The following is a 20,610-nucleotide window of genomic DNA, read 5'->3' as shown; positions in this document are numbered from 1 at the left end:
GATCCATGACCTAGTTCATGGTTTGTTAGTCAGGGAAGACAGATCATCTGTTGAAATTATGACCTCCTTCATTTGCAGCTCCTAAATGCCTTATCTTAGGTGTTCACCTGGATGTAGCATTTCTTGGAATTTTGGAAGTATTCACCAGGCAGCGAGCAAGAATGGTTTGGTGAAATATTGAGTTCTTGTTTAATGGCCAGTGTTTCATGACGGTGGTAAAACCAGCTTTTATTAGACTGCGTAGCTAACTTCAAAGGAAAAAGGCCATTTTTTTTTTACTATCTCATCTCACTTGAGCAGGGGTCATACAGATTAATTTTGTAACTTGGATATCATAATTGAATAATATTTCTGATTGAAATGATCATTTGGCATTATGAGTTTTTTCCCCAGCTTTGAACATTCATACCAATGATACTTTATTTTCTTATTTTCCTGAGATTTACAGGAAACACGGAAAGAGGAAAATAAGGCTGGAGAAATAAGATTATATCAAGTATTTTCAATGATACTGTAATTAGGTTAAAAGATTTAGTTGAAGTTAATTTATTCTCCTTTCAAGCATTCTTTGTACTTTATTGTGTTTGAGGAACTTGATTAAATATGCATCACTTTTTCTGAAGCTGAACTGAAATCAAAATAAGCCTTTATCAGTGTAATTACACCAGACTCATACCTAGGAGTTTTGAAGTGAACACTGAACCCTGTTCTGTTGCTTAGAACATGCATAAAATAGCATATAATCTGTGTGGAAGACTAATCCTTCCTTAATTATATTTGTTTCTGTTAGTAGCTGCTTATTTCTAATCATTAATTATTAAGAAAAGAACAAGGCAACAGTCTGTAGAAACTTGACATGATTATTTGTCTCGTGAGCTGTAATTTCGTTTTGGTTTCTCTAACCATTAGGCAGTAAAGGCAATACTAAGCTTAAAAAAGAGTGCTAGCTTTCAATCTTCGCACATTTCTTTCAAAAATGATTTCTTGTTCTAGAGAACTGTAACTTACTGCTTAGTGTTCACCTTTTTTATGCTTTCCCCCTGCTTAGTAGAATAGTACCTGCCTGTGTATAACAAAATCAAAGCTTTCTGTAAATGTTCATATATGTATTGTACTTGAAAACTGGTTTCACAGATGTATTGTCTGAAACAGTGGTTTTCTGTTTTCAGAAACGTCCATTAATTTTACATACGTTTCTTTTGACTTGAGTGTTCTTGAGATGTTCAGAGCCTGATTGTGATAGGAGCTAATGGCTTTCATTTCTAATGAGAGATATGAAGGCGTTTTGAAGAGTAGGTCCAAAACTCTCAATATCCAAAGTAAAAGTATTGCTGGGCAGTCTCTTTGATATGGAAGTTGCTTAATGTATACTAAAGATAATTTAGGGTAAGTAGAGCTGTAAGATCTCCACTTCTGTAGTCCACAGAATCATAGAATAGTTTGGGTTGAAAGAGACCTTTGAAGGTCACCTAGTCCAGCCCCCCTGCAGTGAGCCGGGACATCTTCAGCTAGCTCAGGTTACTCAGAGCCCTGTCCAACCCGAGTTCGATCTACCCCTTGTCCTGCTAAAATGTTTGTCCCCATCTTTCTACAAGCCCCCTTTAAGTACTAGAGGGCAGCAAGTGTCCTATTCTTTTCTGTTTCAATCATGATTCTCTTCTTAGTATGCAAGCTTTGTACGTATTCCAGTTTTCTTTGAAGATGTCGTTATTGCCCTTTATAGATGTCTTTTTATTACAAACTTAATTGAAAAAAACCCACAAAAAGCATAATAATACAGGAAATTTTAAATCTGTCCTGTAAATAGAATGTTGATGAAGAAGCTTATATCTGTCTTCAGTCTGGGAACATATTTTAAACTTTCTTAGTTTGTTTTATTTTAAAACATGTTTGAAACCATCTCCTAATGCAAGTAGCTGCTTGTGTACTGCTTGTGTAAAATGATTACTTTAATACTGCTGTTCTTTCTACCATTTTCACACTCCTGCAGTATTGGTAATCTTAATGAAAAATGTAATTCATTCCCCACCCCCCCACCCCCCACCCCCCCAGTGCATTCAGATCTGTTGAGTTTCCTTTTCTGTGAAAAATACACTTTTTTTTTTTTCTTTCTTTTTTTTATGTGCATGGTGAAAATAGATTTTTATCTTTTGGACACACATGGCTTTTCAGGAGTCTAAAATACTGGATATTTCTGTACTATAAATTATAACTCGCTTGTTTCCAAATATTCTGAAGATGTTTAGGAAAACACTTAGATTTAAACTTCAGCCCTTTAAAATTTATTTAGCTGCCATATGATAGTATTGGTATTAAGAATGGCAATACTATCATATTCATATATAACAGTATTTTTTGAGAAAAAGGAGGTGTTATGAACTTTCTACTCCTACTTCAAACTTATGAGTGCAGTTTAAATGTAAAATGAATATACTAAGGTTTCGTCATGCAACAGATCTTTCATCTGTTCTGAGTGGAGTCACACGGTCTTAAATCTAGTGTTGTTCACAGAAGTGCTGGTTTCCTATTTAAGATAAAAATAAACCCAGAAAAGTTAGAAGTTCTGAATGCAGGAAGGTGTTAAAGTTTAGAAAAATTCAGGTCTCTATGCCATAGAGTATAATAATCTTTTAGGCAATCTATTTATCTTACTGAAGTAATAAATGACAGAATTATAAATACTCTCGTAACTTGACAAAAAAGTTGTGTAATTGCAGTTGTTTTTACACATTCCTGTCAGCTGTGCAGTGTATTTTTGGCTTTAGACAGAGCGGTCAGGGTAGTCCGGGCATGTATTCATTCTTATTAAGAGATATAGGAAGAGGCTGACATTTTTAGTAGCAGGAGAGTTTTGATATACTGATGAACTGTAGAGAAAATACGCTTCATCCCTGGGTTTTTGAGTCACCTTTAGTAAACTAACTTTGGAACTTTTTCTTTCTTTCTTTCTTTTCTTTTCTTTTTTTTTTTTTTTTGCCTTTCTTTCTTTAATGCAGCATTGACAAACTCTAGAGGGGCAAACCTGTTGTTTTTGTAGTTCATCCATGCATCTGCCACTGCAGTGGTTTCCATGGAGAGACACTGTGTGCTTCACTGGAGTACCAGTGCAAAATCCCTCCTTCTTTCAGCACCCAGTCATATCTTAGGTTTGTTTTGCTGAAAATCTTAGCAGAAAATGTTACTTCATTGCATTATGAGTGAAACTATTTTTCCTACCAGAATGTTTTTTTTCCAGTATTTACTACTTTTTGACCTGCAGAACACTTTATTGTAACTGGAATGTGTGATAGGCAGCATAATTCACATTTTTTCCATTCCTACACATGCATAGTGGATGCCATTTCATGGGTGATTTGACCCTTCCCTTTCCCACATGCTGTTCCTGACCATGTACTCCATGCTTCTTAATTTTGTTGTTCTGGTAATCATGAACCTGGTTGATCCAACTAAAAATAAAACCTGAGGATGGGGGGGAAGACATCAGATGAATCAGCAGATAGGATTCTGTTGACTCAGGTTACAGTCAAGTTGGTTTAAACCAATAGTGATACTTGAAAAGGAAAGCCGGTGACATTTATGTGTAACCTTTAATCTGTTTAGTCAATATTGATGAGATCTTTAAGTTAACAAGCCTACATGTGTATATTTTGCTGACCTCATCTGTGTTAGAAGTGCTCCATTTTAGTTATTCTTTTTTCTTTCAAGTTTCACTTAAGTATTTTTAGTAATTCTCTTTCCCGCTCTTGGTGCTCCTCACATTACTTTGACATAAAAATAAAGGTACCACTTAAGTAGGGAAAGTGCTGTAATTATTGAACAAATCATGTAAATCCTAGAAGTGGGTAGAATTGGATACAATATCAAGGACCATTTTAATGGTAATTTTATGTCTTCCCATAACAGTGGAAACAGTGACTCATCTATATCAGTGACAGATCCACTTGGAACCCTGGAAGGCATCATTTCTGCAGTGCATGCAAGTGTGGAGAAAGGGTAAGAACTTCCTGTATGGATTCTTTGGTTAAGACTTTGAAAGATACTTCTCATGAAAGCAGTGAAGGTACAATACTGAATATGGATGATTTTTTCTTCATGGTTATATATAATGGGATTGCAGTTAATTTTCTGAGGCTTTATTCTGGAACAGTCTGTCGTCACGTTCAAAATATGAGCCCTGACAGAAGCCTTTATTTGATCATTAAGTCAACGAACATAAAATTTAGATAAGCATGTATTACGGTGATTTGAGAAAATGTTTCTTCTGCTGTGACTATTGCAGACTGTGTATCTACCAGGAGTACTTTACTGCTTCTGTTTTAGTTTAGAAGGTAAAATTACAAATAATAATTACTCACTTTCAGATATCTGAATTTAGATAGGTAAATTTGTCAGTATTTGTAAGGTATAGTGCAGAAACAATTCCACAAATGCTGTATGATGCTTCACTGCATATTCCCCCCCCCCCTCCCCCCTCATGTTTTGGCCGTGTTCTGATTTCGAGTCACATAATGGTCTGTATGTCTCACTGACATTTTCCATTGCATTTCTACTAAAGACAAGAAAGAATAAAAAAAAAGCACAACAAAACAACACAGTTTTCTTTCCAGACATATAAACTCATGTATGATGATAATAATAATAATAAAACCCTATACTCTCTGCTAGCCACAAAAAACAATTACACTATTGTGTGGAGGCTTCTCCACTGACATTAAATTAGTTAAATATTAGATACTGAAGTAGACTGAATTGATGTCAAAATCTACAGTAAATCTCATTTGCAATATTTAAGGTAGAACCAGAGAGTCAGTACTATTTTATTCTGAGATTAATTTTCTGGAGTTTATTTGTGTACTTCATCAACGTTTAACTGCTGAAACAGTAAGCTGGAGTGAAAGTCATTGTGATTATAAGGGATAGCTTACATTCATTTAAATACTTGTTCTTATTTATTGACTTAAATCTCACCTATTACATTTAAAAAATATAAATCTTTCCCTCAGGAAAACATATATAAACATCAAATGTAGAGCTCTACAAAACTGAAATATTCCAGCAGGTCCTCTTAATTCCCAAGCTTTTAATTTACAGTTTGAATGCCACCTGTTCAGCAGAGGCATGTCTAATTTAGCTGAAGTTCTGAGCTAACAGAATCAAGCAGACAATATAAAGCCTAAGTAAAATTGAAATCCATGTAATATGAAAACCTAAGCTGTCAATGTTTATTATTTCAGGGCTGTAAGACAGGTTAAATTGGTGTTTTCTGTCTGATACTACTTTCCCATCTGTCTTGTTAAGACAAATAAGGGAACATTAGTTATAAATCACACTCCACCTGGAACCACTTTCTTGAAATGTTTTTTAAGAAAAAAAAATAGCTTTAGTTTAAAATAATACTGAAAGATAGCAGAATAGCATTTACTGATTTGTTACATGCTAGTTTATAGACTGTAAGTTCAGAACAGATGATTCTGTCTGCAGCTGCTAGCTGGTTTGTGAGTTCATGGTAATCTGAACTGTAAATGCTTTCACACAGTTAGAATGTATTCAATATAATATACTTTTTGAATCAGATTATTTAATTAAGAGTTTTTCTAATTTTTCTAATTAGCCAAGTCAGAAAACCTCAAAACCTTATTTTAACAGCGCTTTTTTTTCTTTTTTTTTTTCCCTTTCTAGGGATTATGGGCATTTTTAATCATCATACTATAACATATAAAAATCAAGCTGGCTAGAGATGGCCCAGAAAAAGAATAAGAAATTACTAGAGTTACAATCAGGAGAAACTAATTTGTGTATGTGGTGTTTAAAGAAGGGACTTGTAAGGCAAGAAAGAAAATATATGGCAATATGAATAAGCATCACATATTAAAATGTCATACTTAAAATGCAGGCAGTCAAGGTGGTTTTCCGTAAAGTCATATGGCATGGAAGTACAGGCATTGATCAGGATCAGACACTATAAAAAGGCTTGCATTTTCAGGTGCAGAAATCCAGCACAACGATACAGTTGGCAGGCAAGGTAGATATGGGAGAATATGTAACTGTATAGATGGATTTCTATGGTATTACATGGTTATTTGAAGTTCAAAAAAAGTTCTTACACAACTGAGCTTTAGGCACCTGATTTACAAAGGCTAGTTTCTCTGCAGTCTCACAGAAGTGAGCTCTTTCATTTCTAGTGTTACGTATTTGTTATGCATTGAATGTACTTGTTAACAGCTTTGAAAATACGTGCAGTACTCTCATTAGGATTACCAAGGACTGTTTAACACAGTATTGTTTAATTACAGGGAGAAAGTAGTTTCTTCAGATGACCTCCTGGAGTGGTTGAGACCATTCTGTGGTGATGACTCTTTAGCAGTGAAGCCTCGCATCAGAGTATTGCAAATTTTGGAGCAAGCCTTCCATCTCAGTGATGAGGATAGCAAGCTACTTGTGTACTTCAGGACACAAGCTGTTCTCAGAGCTTGCTGGCCTGAAACAAAGGTATTAATATTGATTGCTATAAATGTTAGCTTAAGACTGTTTTTATGCAAGGATTATATGATGAAATGGTGGTTTGCAATTTATGATTGTGATACATGATGTTGGTATGGGAACTAATCCTGCCTTCCTTTTGAGTCAGGTTTCTAATACATTATGATTCTTTGAAGTTCTGTAGAGTTAATGGACATCTCAGCTTTTCTTTGGGATCAGAAGTACATAATACCAAACTTGATTAAACACTAATGATTTTCCTGCAATGGAAGGTCCAAGCACTGACTTTGCAGTTTTTGTATGATCTTTCTTTTCTGACCATTTATTCTGTCTGTTTTACCTTCCTTCTTTATGTGACATTATAGTCAGAATTAGAATGACAGTTACTGACCACTGTCTCTTTTTTCTGTGGTCTTTAAGTATTATTCCATTAACGTGTAGTAGGAACCTTAAGGACTTTCTCAATGGAAAGGCTTGATTGATAGGGAATGCATTCAGTCATAGTCTGCTGTTGTCACCCAAGAGACAGCACATAACTGAAAGATAGTTGCTTAAAACCAGCTCATACCTTTAACTGCCCAAGTGATAGTTTTAAGTCTTTTTGTGGTGTAAAGTCAAGAAAAAAACAAGGTCAAATTGTTCATGAAAGAAGTTACTCTTAGCTGTTTGTTTCCAGCTAAGAAAGAGTGCTTCTAGTTCATGTTTTAAAGACTATAACAGGTTAGCTTTCTTTCTGAATCAAAGGGTGACAAAATGTCTTTCATTTTTTTAAGTATGTGTAGAAGTTTATCTAAGACTAATAAGGATCATCTAGTGAATGTTCTCAGGAGCGAAAATGCTTGAATTTGTCAAGTAGTATATTAAAAATTCCATATGTGCAAAAAAGGCTCTGGTTATTCATTAATATTTTAACTGCTTGATTTCATGACTCATTTTGGTGAAGTGCTTAATATCAACATACATATTTTTAGATGTTCTACATTTCTAAGTACTATGAAAATATACTAAAGGCTTAACAGGAAGACAGGAAGGTATAGTCTTGTCTTTGAAGCTTGTGCCATTTTGAAATCATTTAAGTATCACTTGCTGCTTGTAGAAGTGTTCAGAAGCAGAGTTACTTTTCATCCATTTCCTATAGGCCTCCTCTCCCCCAATGCCAACCTTATAGAACTAAAATATAATATTTTTAATACTTCCTCAAAAAGCTATGCATAAAACCGTTTTATATTCATATAGAACAAAAGCAGTATTTCAGTCGTGACTCACTGTGCTAAGATCATCCAAGGGAATAATCCTAATAAAAATCTTAAAAGTAAAATAAAATGCTTATCTCTGGCTTGCTTTAGAAATTACTTTTTCTCTTGCATTCACAGTAATACCAGCAGTTAACTCTCCAACTGCTCTTCAGGTGTCTGTCTATGATTGGATTCTTTGTCTTCAGTTCAATCCTTTGTCAATATTTGTGTTGCTTGTGACCTGCTTTCCAATCCAAAAGCATTTCAGGTCTAAAAGAAAAAAGTTACAAGTAGATAATAGCTTTCAGCCATGTCTGTAGAAGACAGAAAAAGAACCTGTATTTGACAGAAAGCTTGTGAGACTCCTTATAGTTGTTTGAAAAATACGTTAAGATAAGATCACTTTTATTTTCTCCTGTAATTTGGTAAGTCAAAATGCGTGTAACTTTTCAACATGAAACTCACATCCATTTGCTTTTGTCTCATGATGTTTTAGGAATTACTTGAATGCATGACATATGCTTCTGGCTGATGTGTTGCTTACTGCCCTCCAGGACCCCCAGGGTCCTCTCAGCAGAGCTGCTGCCCAGCCTGGCTGTCCCCACCTGTGCTGTCCCAGGTGCAGCATGGTTGCTAAATCTGGTGTGATTCTTGTTGGTGCAATCTTCCAGCTTGTTTTGGTCCCTTCATATAGTCAGCTAATAATTTCTCTCTCTTGAAGTGGTGGATTTTTAGAATACTCCTAGTTTCAGGCAGGAAAACATACCTGTTTCTTGTGAGGGAAGAAGTTTGTACTGACTATAAGCAGAAGTCCATTTGCTCATAACACAGAGTTGCTGATTGCTTCAACGCTTTACTTTTTTTCTGATGAGTAAGCAAGTAGTGCAAGAAGCCATGTAGTAAAAAGCTTAAGTACTATGCTAGATAAGCTCAAACCTTTCAGACCTGATTGTATAAAAATGTCTATACTATATTGTAATATAAAATTCTCTGTGTATACTATTTATTATTTAGCTAAGTTCAGAAATAGTTTTCATGCTTAGCAATAGTGAAAGCTGTACTTATAGTACATTCATAAAAATCATTGATTTTTCACCCCAATTCCTGCTACAGAATGCAGTGTCCTGTTGGAACACATTTAAAAATTATTCTGTTTTTCATGTCAGTTCAAGCTAAATGTGTTAGATCAGAACCCTTTATTTTCATTGAATATTTTGTGCTAGGTAACTAATGTGTGATTTAGTCAGGAGAGTCATATTGGTTTGTCCATTAGGTACCAGTCATTGAAATTCAGAGTTCTTCATGAATGTCCAAGAAAACAAATGAGTGACCCACTACTAAGACTATTCTTTTTTTCTTTTTCTCTTTGAAAGTCAGCTGATGTCAAATGCTGGTGTACAAGTTGGTATTAGAAAAAGCAAGTGATGACCTTATTTGATGATTAGTTTTGCTTATTTTGTGAATTAACAAACAGGGAAAATAGCATATTGAAAACTACATTTCACAATCCTTCATGGTATGTTAGTAAAACAAGAACCCTGCAGAATTCAGTGGCTGCATGACTGCTGAAAAGTGAAGAGAGAGATTTGTATATGAGCTTTTGGCAAAGCATTAATTAAGCAAGTTTTTCATGCAAGTTAATGCTTCAGGTGCTTCAAAAGCAACCCCGTTCTACAGAAGGGGATGTTGAAGCACAATTTAGAAGTCCGATCAGCTTGCTGTGTAATCCTGTGTGAAGCAGGGTCAGAAGGTAAACATAAGGCATTACATCTTTCAAACACGTGCTCAGACCGCTGTGTCAGTCTGCCTTGTCTGTAGGTATCAATTTCTCTAGTGTCACTACATCTTTATTAATTTGGTCATTTTTTTCTCCTCCAGCAAAGTAGTAAAAAAAAAAAAAACCAACAAAAAACCAACCACATTTTAAAAGAAAAAAAAAAGAGGGGGGGTGGGGGTGGATTGAATGCTGGTTTTAGATTGTAGAGGAATGTATTTAAAGGTTGTTGGGTTTGGGTGTTGGTTGTTTTTTTTTTTTTTTTTTATGAGCTTTAAATTGCAAATATTTCAAAAATTTATCCCTTATCTTACTTCCAGGTTGTTTTATCCTTACTTGCTTGGGATTTTTTACATGCTTTGAGGGTTTCCCTCTTTTCCTTTACCATTCCTTGGCATAGAAAGCGACAACAGATATTATAAAGGATGAATGTGGAATTTTATTGAGTAAAGATAAGTTTAATGATATTGCAGTGTTCAATTACCAGAAAATGTGTGAAAGCCACCCTCAGTGTGTCTAGTAATCCTCTTAGTCAGACTTTGCATACATCAAGGAGGGACTTAATATTTAATTATGCTGTAGGTGCTGTAAGTAGTGGTCCCACAAATCAATGTACTACTGGGAAACAGGCCAGCTCTTACAAAATTAAAAATGTACTTTATAGAAGCAGCTACCTATCAAACAGTCAGAAACACAGCAATTTCCAGTTCTCTAATGATTAGTTAACAAAATTAAAAATTCAGGGATCCTCATTTTTCAAAGGCTTGAGAGTCTTTAATTCACATTCCAGTAGCATCCCACGCTACTGGAGGAAGGAGGCATGTGTTGTTTTAATCCCTTTGATGAGTTTTATCTGAGCTCTTCAGGTTCTGTAATTTTCTAGTTAATTGGTGCATGAAAAATATGGGTCAAAATACTGACTTAGTTATATATTACAAAAATGTTGGGGAGGGAGAAAAACATGATATAGAATGTTCATCTCAAATTTTAGCTTTGTTCATCTAAGATAGGAAATCCATTTGTTTTCACATAATATATAAAAATATCGTCTGTAATGTCTCACAGCACTGGTGTAAGTAAGGTATCAACTAACAGGTTATGTGTGTGTATGTAGTAGTTCAGTTCAGTGACCACTTGCAGATATAAGTTACAGTAATAAGAGTTAGAGTTTTGCCCAAGGAAGTTACAGCGGCACTGGTAAAGATTTTGTAGGTAAACCAGGGGTTAGTTAAAGGTAAAAAGTTAGTATTTCTGAAGCTTCTGATCTTAAAAGGATTGTTTATTATATGCAAATGCAAAATGTAATTGCTAGTTGCATGCTACTTACATGCAAATAGCTTTGTCATTTAGAGAAGCTAATCTCATTTAGCCTTTCCCCTCATGTTGTTATGTTACGGTTTTTTCATTATCTTGGGGTATACAGAGCTGCTGAGGGCTAAGTGTTTTTGAAAACTGGAAGGGATATCTAATACAAATTTAAGACTGTAACTTTAAGCACCTTTCTTATTGTATCTGTTTTTTTTTTTTTCTTTGTAAAGTTTAGCTTTGAAAATTTGCCAGATTAATTTGTATGTGTTGTGTACGTCATATGTACATTTACCCTTCCTTCATATAGGCAATCTATGTATGCCATATGCGAGATTTATGTGTCTTAGCAACCTTAGTAATGTCTACAATTAACATAATGAGTTTCTGACAACTTGGGTATGGCTGTCAAGCCTCCATTGCTCTTTTGTTCCTCTTCCCCCAGTATATGAAAAATGTGTATCTTCATATGACTTCATAAAGGAAGGTTTCAACGGGAATAAGTCAATATCCAGTGATTTTCAACTTTTTCCCATTGCCTCTGCTTGTGTCAGAGAGATTTAAACCTAAGGGCTTGGAAAGCGCAGTGAAATTTAACAATTCCCAAGTCAATTTTGCTGAAGTCATTTACTGAGTAACAATGACCCGTATTTAGCTTGATCTGGTAAAATACATGTGAAGGAGCTGTATCTGTTTAATCCTCAGCCATCTTTAATTTGTGAAAAATGCTTAATTAGAAGAAAGATTTATGGTTCTATCAACTTTGAGTAAATTTGTTACGATGTTGTTTATAATTCTAGAGACATTGTGTCTCTGCTAGTAATGCATAAAAATTAAGTTTAAGAAATTTAATTTCAGTTTTAATTAATATTTTAAAACACTAATTTCCGTTCCTTGAAGATGCAATTTATCCGTATGAGAACACGTGAATTGTATTTTTGCTGGGAACATAAATTGTAGTGTGTATGATTAATTAAATACTTTAAGATGCAAATGAAATATTTTTCATTAACTACACAAGTAAAATAGATAAGACAAAGTGGAGAGGAAAGCAGCAGAGCCTGAATGAACATGATGGTTTTGAATGTGAGCCCTGGGTACTGTGGTATTCTGTGACTAGCAGTAGTGGCTTCAGAGGAAGATAGCGCTCTGGAGTGGATTCATGGAGGATAAGTCACTTCTGTATTAGGCCTTTTGTACTAAAGGTATAAGTGGACTGTGGTTTAGACTTTGCATATTCTGCTTTTATTTCAGTTTCAGAGAAATTAAGAGCTCATCAGAGATGTATTCCAAGTTCTATTATTATGTTGCAAAGAAACTATATGAACTGTGATTCAGCCTTGAGTGTGTCTTGCTACATTTGTGGCATTGGTACACCATACAGCATTGAATGCCAAACGTGCCAAAACTTTACAGAAGGATTTATATTTTTAACCTCTTTATGTGATTTGGTATGTGGTGGCGTTCTATGTTTTATAGGATAGTAGAAGCCAGAAAATCAAAGTCCCTGCTCTGTTCTATGTACTTCATCACTTTTTTCCTTATTCTGTGGTTTAGTCAGTTTAAGCAAACAATTCTAGTCACGTTACCTCATCCACAGTGTTTTCTGCCTCTCTAAGTATTCTCCCCTCTATCTTGGAGCCCACTGTGATATGCAGTATACCTCCTGAAAGGAGGTAATGAGAGAAATGAATGTGATGTTTGTGTGGAAATGAACAGTCTATGCTTGTGCATTCCCAACACCTTGATTGCTCTCTTGACTTCAGCTGTATTTTAACCAGAGGTCTCTGACTTTCATTCAGTGAGGCTCAGGATCTTGTTTTGACTTGGTGAGACTAATGTAGCATAGCTTAAAACGTGAAGACTTTACCATTGTTACATTTTATTTGCCATCATATTTACTAATCCTAGAATTTTCTTTTTTTCTAGGTCGATCAGAGGTTTCTTTTTACAGTGTCCTTGACAAACATAATGTAGCTTATTTGTGTGCAGTATTATCTGTTCTATGCTTGCAGTGCTCCAAAACCATCATTTAATTTATATAAGCAAAGAAGCAGTCATAAAATGCTGATAAATTCAACTTTTTACCTTTATCATTTGATTATAACCAGGGTTTTTTGTTTGTGCTTTTTGGTTTTGTTCCTGTTAGCAGATAAAGGTCTTAAGAGTTTTCTAGTCAGGAATGTTGTTAAAAGCCTTTAAATAAATAAATAAATTGTAAAAATGTGGAGTGGGTTTAGGCATTATTTTGTTAATATCTCAATATTTTTTATTAATAACTGTGACATTCAGTTGATATCCTTTTTTTTTAAAAAAAGTCTTACCTTGTTCCATCAACCATCTTGCAAGCTGATGCTTCCTATTCAGAGGTCTGTAAACTGTGCATATCTGAGGAGCCCTCTCAGTATTCTTAAAGTAGTTCTTCATAGTGATTTCTGATAGGTCATGTTGATTGAGAGTGTGAGGGGGTTTTCCATATTATTGCTATTATTACATAAGGACTCATCTATGATGGCTGTGACTGGGATTCTCACTACATCAAATTAAGAAGAAAACCACCAACTGCAGTGCTTACGTAATGCCATTGCATGATGCTGCCTACCTTTGATTATTTTTATGGCTGCAATAGAGCTTCTCGTTTATTTCATTTTTTACAGCTTAAATTATTCTGTGGGATCCATCTACCTGGTACTTTAAGTGCTCCTGGCATAGGTCATAAATATGGATAAACACTGGAGGAACTTTTCATAAAAATTTCTCTTTTCTTTTTTTTTCCCCTGAAAATAGTAGTACTGAAATACTATTTAAAACTGGAGTCCACATCAACAACTCATTGTTCCTAAAAGAGTATATTAGTATATTCTGAGTTGTTCTTTCTAAAAATACATCTTTTACCTTGTCAGTTTAGTCGTATCTGCAGGATGTAATTTTGGAAAGATTGTCTTTTGACAAATTTTCATTTACATGAAAAACAGCTTTTAAAATCATTTTCCCTCAGTTAGCAAAATTGCAGACTTTTATTACCAAGACAATTCTACATTCACCTCAATACTGGGAGCTTGTGTATGCACTGCTGCTTGATGGTAGTGATGATCAGAAAAGGTAAAATGAAGAGCCACTTGCATAAGGTATGGAGGGAAATGGCTGACACTAATTTCACAGCTTAAAGTTAGAAGTAATATTTAAGGATTAAAATATTGTCATTTCCAGTCTGCATCTTCCAACAGTCTTTTCTGTTCTAAGTGTGAAGTATCTATATTATACATAGATATGAAATATGAAACAGTGAATAGTAGCTGGCGCATACAAGTAAAATGACTTACATGTTTTTAAGTCCCCATTGTTGCACAGATGTTAGTTTTAGGCATGGTTTACATAGATCCAAATTGTTACCTATTAACTGACACCTCATCAATATCCTTCGTAAATTACATGTATGTTAATCCTGTCTCTTTCAGTTCTAGCTGGCTAGATACATAAATCTTTCAAAAGCATAATTTTTTCATTTGCCCTTATCTCTCTATCAATATCTATATACAGTCTTCAGAGGTTTTTTTCTGTACTAAAATGTGTTTGCAGATTAGGGCATAGTCTCCTGCAGAATACAAATGAATGGATTTTATTTTCCACACGAGTTACGCATTTTTGTGCATTAGGCAACGTGTTTGTGTTTATTGAATCTACATGCATTTCTTAGTGTTACTGAGCTACCTATCAAGCAGATAAGGAGTTAAACAATACATAAATCGGTTCCGAAGAAAAAAGTTATTGGGTATTTCTGCAAGACAGGCAACTCAAGATGTGGCTGAACCTTTGTTTAATTCATCACCAGTAGGCTTCTGGTTGATTTGTTTCTAAACTTGAATCCCTTAACTTGCTTATCCTGTTCACTGGCTTCAGTTTGAGTAGGATTTGACCTGTGAGATTATGCACATCCCTTTAGTATCTGTGTGCAGCAGGCATTTATATATGGTCGGCACTCATATTCACGGTAATTTTTAATTTGTGAAGTCCAGCTTTGGGGAAAGTGCAAGAAAGCCTGGCATCAGAGTGATCTCTCCTTTTGGGTAGAAGCTGTGGGTTGTGAACACTGAATTTGTAATGCAAAACCCTTGACTTCAGTTTTAATTTTGTATTGGTTGCTCTAAGATTGTTGTTTTGATAGCAGACTCTTCCTTCTGGTCTGCCAGGCAGTGGCTGTTTTTTCCGAAGTCTAGAACATATCAGCCCGTGTTCTCTTTGTGAGTTGAGAACTTGGACTATGTTCCACCATGAACTGCTGTCTCCTTGTTGGTCTTAAACTCAAATGAAGGGGTGATGTGAGACAGCCTTTACATCACTGTCTCAGCTTATATCCCGCCTAGTAATGTAAATCAACAGTACTTTGAATGTGGTGGGGTTTTGGTGTGTTGTTGGTGTTTTTTTAAAAGTGAATATTCCTTAACAAAGCTGTTGCTTTTTATTAACTGGGATAAATCCATAAGCATACCTTCATAAAGGCATCTTTCAAGCAAGGGAGTTTAATCTGCAGCATTGGTAGGCTGCAAACCAGATCGTGTTTTTTCCTACGGTGTCTTTTCATATAATAGAACTAACGGCCATCATTGTATGGGAGCATTTGTGAGACCAGTAGAACAGTTTTTTAAAAGTTGCCATGTCTCAGCTGTGACTTACTACCATTTAAGTTTCCATTTACCAAGTTCTAAAATGGTTTGAGAGTAGGATTATCCACATGTAAATTCGGGCAGATGGAGAAAGTAAGATGAAAAAGTCTCATTTAGAACTGGCAGGTTCCTCTGCCATGGGGGGGAGGGGGGTGGGTGGGTGAATATGTTTGGAATACATTTCTGAGAAAGTAAAAGTCATCTGTGCTAAAGGAAAGATGGACATCTCGAATGACACATTGGCATACATTTTTTCTCTTTTGTTATGGAATTTAGTGCACAAGAAATCTTTGAACTTGAAGGTTTACAATTTACTTGTATGTATGCAGTCCTCAAATTGCACTTTTCTTATCCAGCAGTGGTGTGAATAAACTAACACTTTTAATCTAAACCACAGCTTTCTGTGATTTTTCCTAAAAGTAAAATTTCTTATCAGCTTTACAAAAAAAGGCTTTCCAAAAATAGGAAGCGCAGTACTGAGATTTAATGATCAGTAAAGCAGCAGTTTGTCAGTGTCTCATCATAGTCATTTGGCAGTATTCCTTTTTCTAGGAAATCTTTTGAATTTAATTCTAAAACATTGTGAATATTTAAAGTATATAAAACCTAGTGCTGCATGAATGTGTTCTTTAAACTATTCTTAATTGCTTTTAACTCTGTTCATAGCAATATAGTGCTAGGACACAGAGTGAAAGGTAGTACATCACGTTATTGTTTAAACTTCCAATTTTCTATAAAAACTGGGGAAAGAACTTCAAGGAGATACTAAGTTTGAGATGAAGTCTTTAAAATATGTCTTTGAGAAGCAAGTTTAGCTTGACCCCTTGACTCCTATTCAGCTACCTTGTGAGAGTACATGTTTCACATATGGAAAATTTTAAGCTTACTTGAGTCCCTCTAGTCCCCCAATTCCACTTGGAAACTGCATATAATGAAATATTGTGGTCCCAGTATGTTTTCATAATGTAAATTTTAAGTAGTGTTTGAGTATATAAAAATGTCAATGCTAATTCAGATCAAGGTCCAATCCAGCTTGGTATTCTGTGTTCAACAGTAGCCAAAAAATCAGATGTGGAAGAAGAGTTGGAAAAGGAAAAGTATATATGAAACTTCGATATAGCCCTCATCTGTGGGTGGTCAGAGGAGGTTAAATTAGGAATAAGAATTGGAAACAATTCTGTGTAGACAAGCTGTAAATTCAGGTGTTACTGTGACAAGATCAAGTAAGTGAAATCTTAATAAAATCAAATAATGAAGATTTACTTTTTGATTGATAGGTAGGAATAATTTGCCAGAAAGGTACTGAACTTGGTGACACCTTAAACTTGTTTACTTAAGTCAAAAGACTACGTCTATTAGGAAGCGTTCTAGCTCTAAACAGAAGTTACAATTTTAATGAAAAAGTATTGGGTAAAATTATGCACAGAGATATGTAGATTATCAGAACAGATTGCAATAATGTCTTCTTCCAGCACTAAAATCTCTTATTAAACTTTGGAGAATGAGACTATAAATATAGCGAGGGAGAAAAAGTGAGGAGAAAGAGTAGTAATTCCCCACTTTTCTTCTTTCTTGGGATCTCCAGTTTCCAGTGTATGCCTGACAAAACAGATTAGTTCACTGGTTTTTAACCTCTTCTGTCTGCCTGTATGCACGGTCTCCTCCTGACCTGCCTTTAACCAGGTATCTCAAACTGTCCATACCTAACCTTGCAGCTGTGCTCTCGTGGTTACTCTTGACTTTTCTTTCTGTGTGCACTTGCCCATATACTGGTAGATAGGTGGCTGAATGACACGGTGGTTCGTTTTTCCAGGCCTTTCACTACTCTCCCCTGCCTGACCCTGTTGCGTGTCTTTGCAGATTTTCCTCTCAATTATAACTTAAAAGTTTTCTTTTTAAAGAAACCCTGCTTTAGAAGTAATGGGGTGCTGACAGTGTATTGGGGAGTACAGCACTTATGGTTTTGCCTTAAAAAAGGGTTTACTGCTGCTCTGGGATGTAAAGGTCTTGAATAAGATGTCTCAATATGTGCTTACAGTTTTGCTTTGTTTCACAAGTATATAATGGGTCTAACATCAAAGTTGATAGGAAGTTGAGCATCTTGAAGCAGTTTGAAGAGAATGAAATAAATAATAGCCTTCAAAAACTCCTAATCTTATCTTTGGCAGGGTCAGTAGCTACTTGGTTTTACTGGTGATTTTTCACATTTATGTTCATATTGGGAGTAAATAACCTCTAAATACCTATTTGTTAGTCTGTAATTTTGTATGTCTTTTGTAACAAGCTTTTAACTTTGCAGCCTTGTACTTGAAGTAGGCTTCAGTAACTTATGTTCATGCAGACGTTTCAGTAGCTGCACAGATACCAGCAGAATAGGGAACAACAGACTACAGGTTGACCACAAAATTGTGAGGAACAGTTTCTTCAGTGACTGACCCTGACTGGCCTGTTCGTGTAGGAAGGGCAGTATTGTCTTTGCTGATTTACCTAATTAGATTGTAGATTCCTTAAGGCAAGACTCTTGTATTTTTTTTACCATGAACGGCACACCAAGATGTCAATTAGAGAGATTCAATCAAGTTGTTATAAGTCTTTCAGTCATCGTTTGTAACCCATGTTAAGCCCTGTATAATGTGTGGAAGCAGGTTTTAGCATCAGCATTCCCTATCTTGAAACTGAATAAAATCTTTCATGTCAGATCTGCCTATTATTTTAAAATGCAGCATAGATGAATTCTCTACCACGAGAACTTGGGTGGGAGGGAGATAAATAACAATGTAGTGCATTTTACAAGGGAGTCCTGACAAACTGAAAATGTATCGTAGCAATAAGGGACTACTCAAATGCCTGCTTAGTGTTTCTATTTTCAATGCGATATTAATTCAAATTTATGCTGCAGTGATGAACATGAACATATTTTGAAATATTTACATTTACAATCTGGTGGATGTAATAAAATGAATTTTATAATCATGTAAATCAGTAGGTTTTTGGTTGCAGCTCTTGAAAACAACTGTCTCTGCCTTTATAATATAGAGAGCTGCTTTTAAGCACGGATATAGCTTTTCTCAGTAACAAAACAATTACAATGAAGGAAAAGATTTCTCTGATTTCTACATCTCAATTCTTTGGTTACAAACACCCTTATCAATTACTTCCATAAAACATTAGTAGTGAACAAAATCTGTTGATGAAAACAATGGCCTTGCCATGTCACAGGCAGTAAAGACATAATTTGCGAAACAGATTTCATTGTGCAGGCGGAGGTAGAGGTCTGTCTTTGTTAGTTTTCCTGCTCACCATTCTCATATCTAAATAGGTAATCTTTTGTATTTTAAATCAGAGGAAGGACAGGATTGGGTTGGCTGAATCTCTTTACTGGCGTGTCCATTTTTTAAACAAAACTCTTGAAGTTATCAGCCAAGTTGGTCAGCACCAGATTTTCAAATTATGTAGCTTTAGCAATAAAGCATTTACAGCTCTTATCAGATGTCTCCATCCTTTAGGATCAGGAGAACATTATATAGTGGCTATCTATGCCTCAGGGACACAATTTAGATACAGCAGTATTCCATGGTTGCTGTAAATACTGATTTTAAACTAACTTCAATTTCAAGGGTGAGATAACGTACGGAACTAAACAACTGATCTTGCATACTGCCATACCAAAGGTTTTCGTTATCAGTCCTGTATGATGTCCACGGCTTTATTTAACCTTATCATTCTTCAAGTGTATCATGTTATATTTTTTATAAAATTCTAGATTTTTAAAAGGTGCAGAACAAATTTTTGAGGGACTTTGGACTCTTGTGTGTCATATGCAACGAGTATCTATAAAGCGATAACAGAACTACAGAACAAGATGATGAGTCAGATCTTTGTGCGTTGGAAGTGGATAAAGCATGTTGGTTTCAACGTCTTGGGCATATAATAGGATTTAATCTGTGATAGAAGAGAACTGTGTAAGTGTTCTAAAGTTTCTATCATCAGGCAGAACAGCTTGGGGTTTTATATGGATATAGAGAAAATGCCTTTCAAGGTTGCTCAGGATGGCCAAAGTCAGATGAAGGGTATGTTAGTGCTCGGACAATGTACTATTGAAGAGACTACAAGTATCTCAACCAACTGCCAGATCCTTCTTTTTATTTATACTTTAGCAGTAATAGCACCCTTGCAGTATACTTCACGTTTTGTATATACAACCAAATGTTTTAAAAAAACTTGTGGGAATCTTGTATGAAGTAACTTCTTACTAGCAAAATGATGTCAGAGATATTTTGGCCAATTTTTTGATAAATAACTGAACTCCAGCAATAATTTTTTCAACACAGCAGTTCAAGACTGTCCCTGTAAAAATGATTGATTGAACATACACCATGTCAAGTCTCTGCAACTGGTAAGCAGGCCATAACTACTTGAGGAAAAATAGCTGGTTTGATGTCTAAAATCATGTAATTCAATGAAGTATATTGTGTGGCCATGCTCAATGACACTCAAAATAATATATCTTAGATAAAAATAAAATCTGACTTTTGACTTCTGGCATGCCATAGCTGCCACAGCCTGTAGCTGCAGTCTGCATTCCCATTCAGAACTGTGGTTAATTTTCTGTCTTAATCAATATTTGAGAAAGGTGGACTAATTTTTGTCATTATTAAGCAGACATAATATGGGATGAGTCAGAACTCTTTTAAGAGCCACGCTAACCACTGGTACCTAGTAACAGAAGAAACTAGTAAAAGATGTAAAAGCCAAGTGCTCATGAGGAGAACATATTAAGTGGAGTTTGTATGGGTTCAGACAGCTAGTAGTATGAAATGTAGTTTTAAGGAACACTCAGTGCTGTTTGTGTAGCCTGTATGTTGCTTTGTGAATTTTCTGAATATTTTTTTAAGGAACATGAGCATATGCAGATGTTGCATATTCTTGATTTTAAACATATGTAGTCCCTTGATAATGAAATCATGTATTTTAACAGTTTAACATAAGGTTTGATTTTAGTTAATTTGTATTTTGTTTTATAATCTATCATAAGTATAATTTCTGAAATTAATTTGCCTAATTGGCTTTCCCATTGTGGTAAATATTTATGCAGCCTTTTATTTTAATGAAAAGCATGAAGGCAGCTGTGTTCTGGTGCCAAAGAGAAGTC

General features: G+C 35.2%; 1 protein-coding gene across 1 annotated transcript in view; it reads left to right on the top strand.

The window, feature by feature from the left end:
* NBAS (NBAS subunit of NRZ tethering complex) overlaps nucleotides 1-20,610 on the top strand; it is a 183,642-nt gene that overhangs the window by 137,768 nt on the left and 25,264 nt on the right. Inside the window, exons 47-48 of the mRNA XM_040597509.1 lie at nucleotides 3,904-3,993; nucleotides 6,294-6,489. Coding sequence (XP_040453443.1) covers nucleotides 3,904-3,993; nucleotides 6,294-6,489 — 286 coding nt within the window. The remainder of the gene's footprint in view (nucleotides 1-3,903; nucleotides 3,994-6,293; nucleotides 6,490-20,610) is intronic.

Source organism: Falco naumanni, chromosome 6 (assembly GCF_017639655.2).
Source record: "Falco naumanni isolate bFalNau1 chromosome 6, bFalNau1.pat, whole genome shotgun sequence".
NCBI lineage: Eukaryota > Metazoa > Chordata > Aves > Falconiformes > Falconidae > Falco > Falco naumanni.
This window is presented reverse-complemented; position numbering and strand designations above follow the sequence as displayed.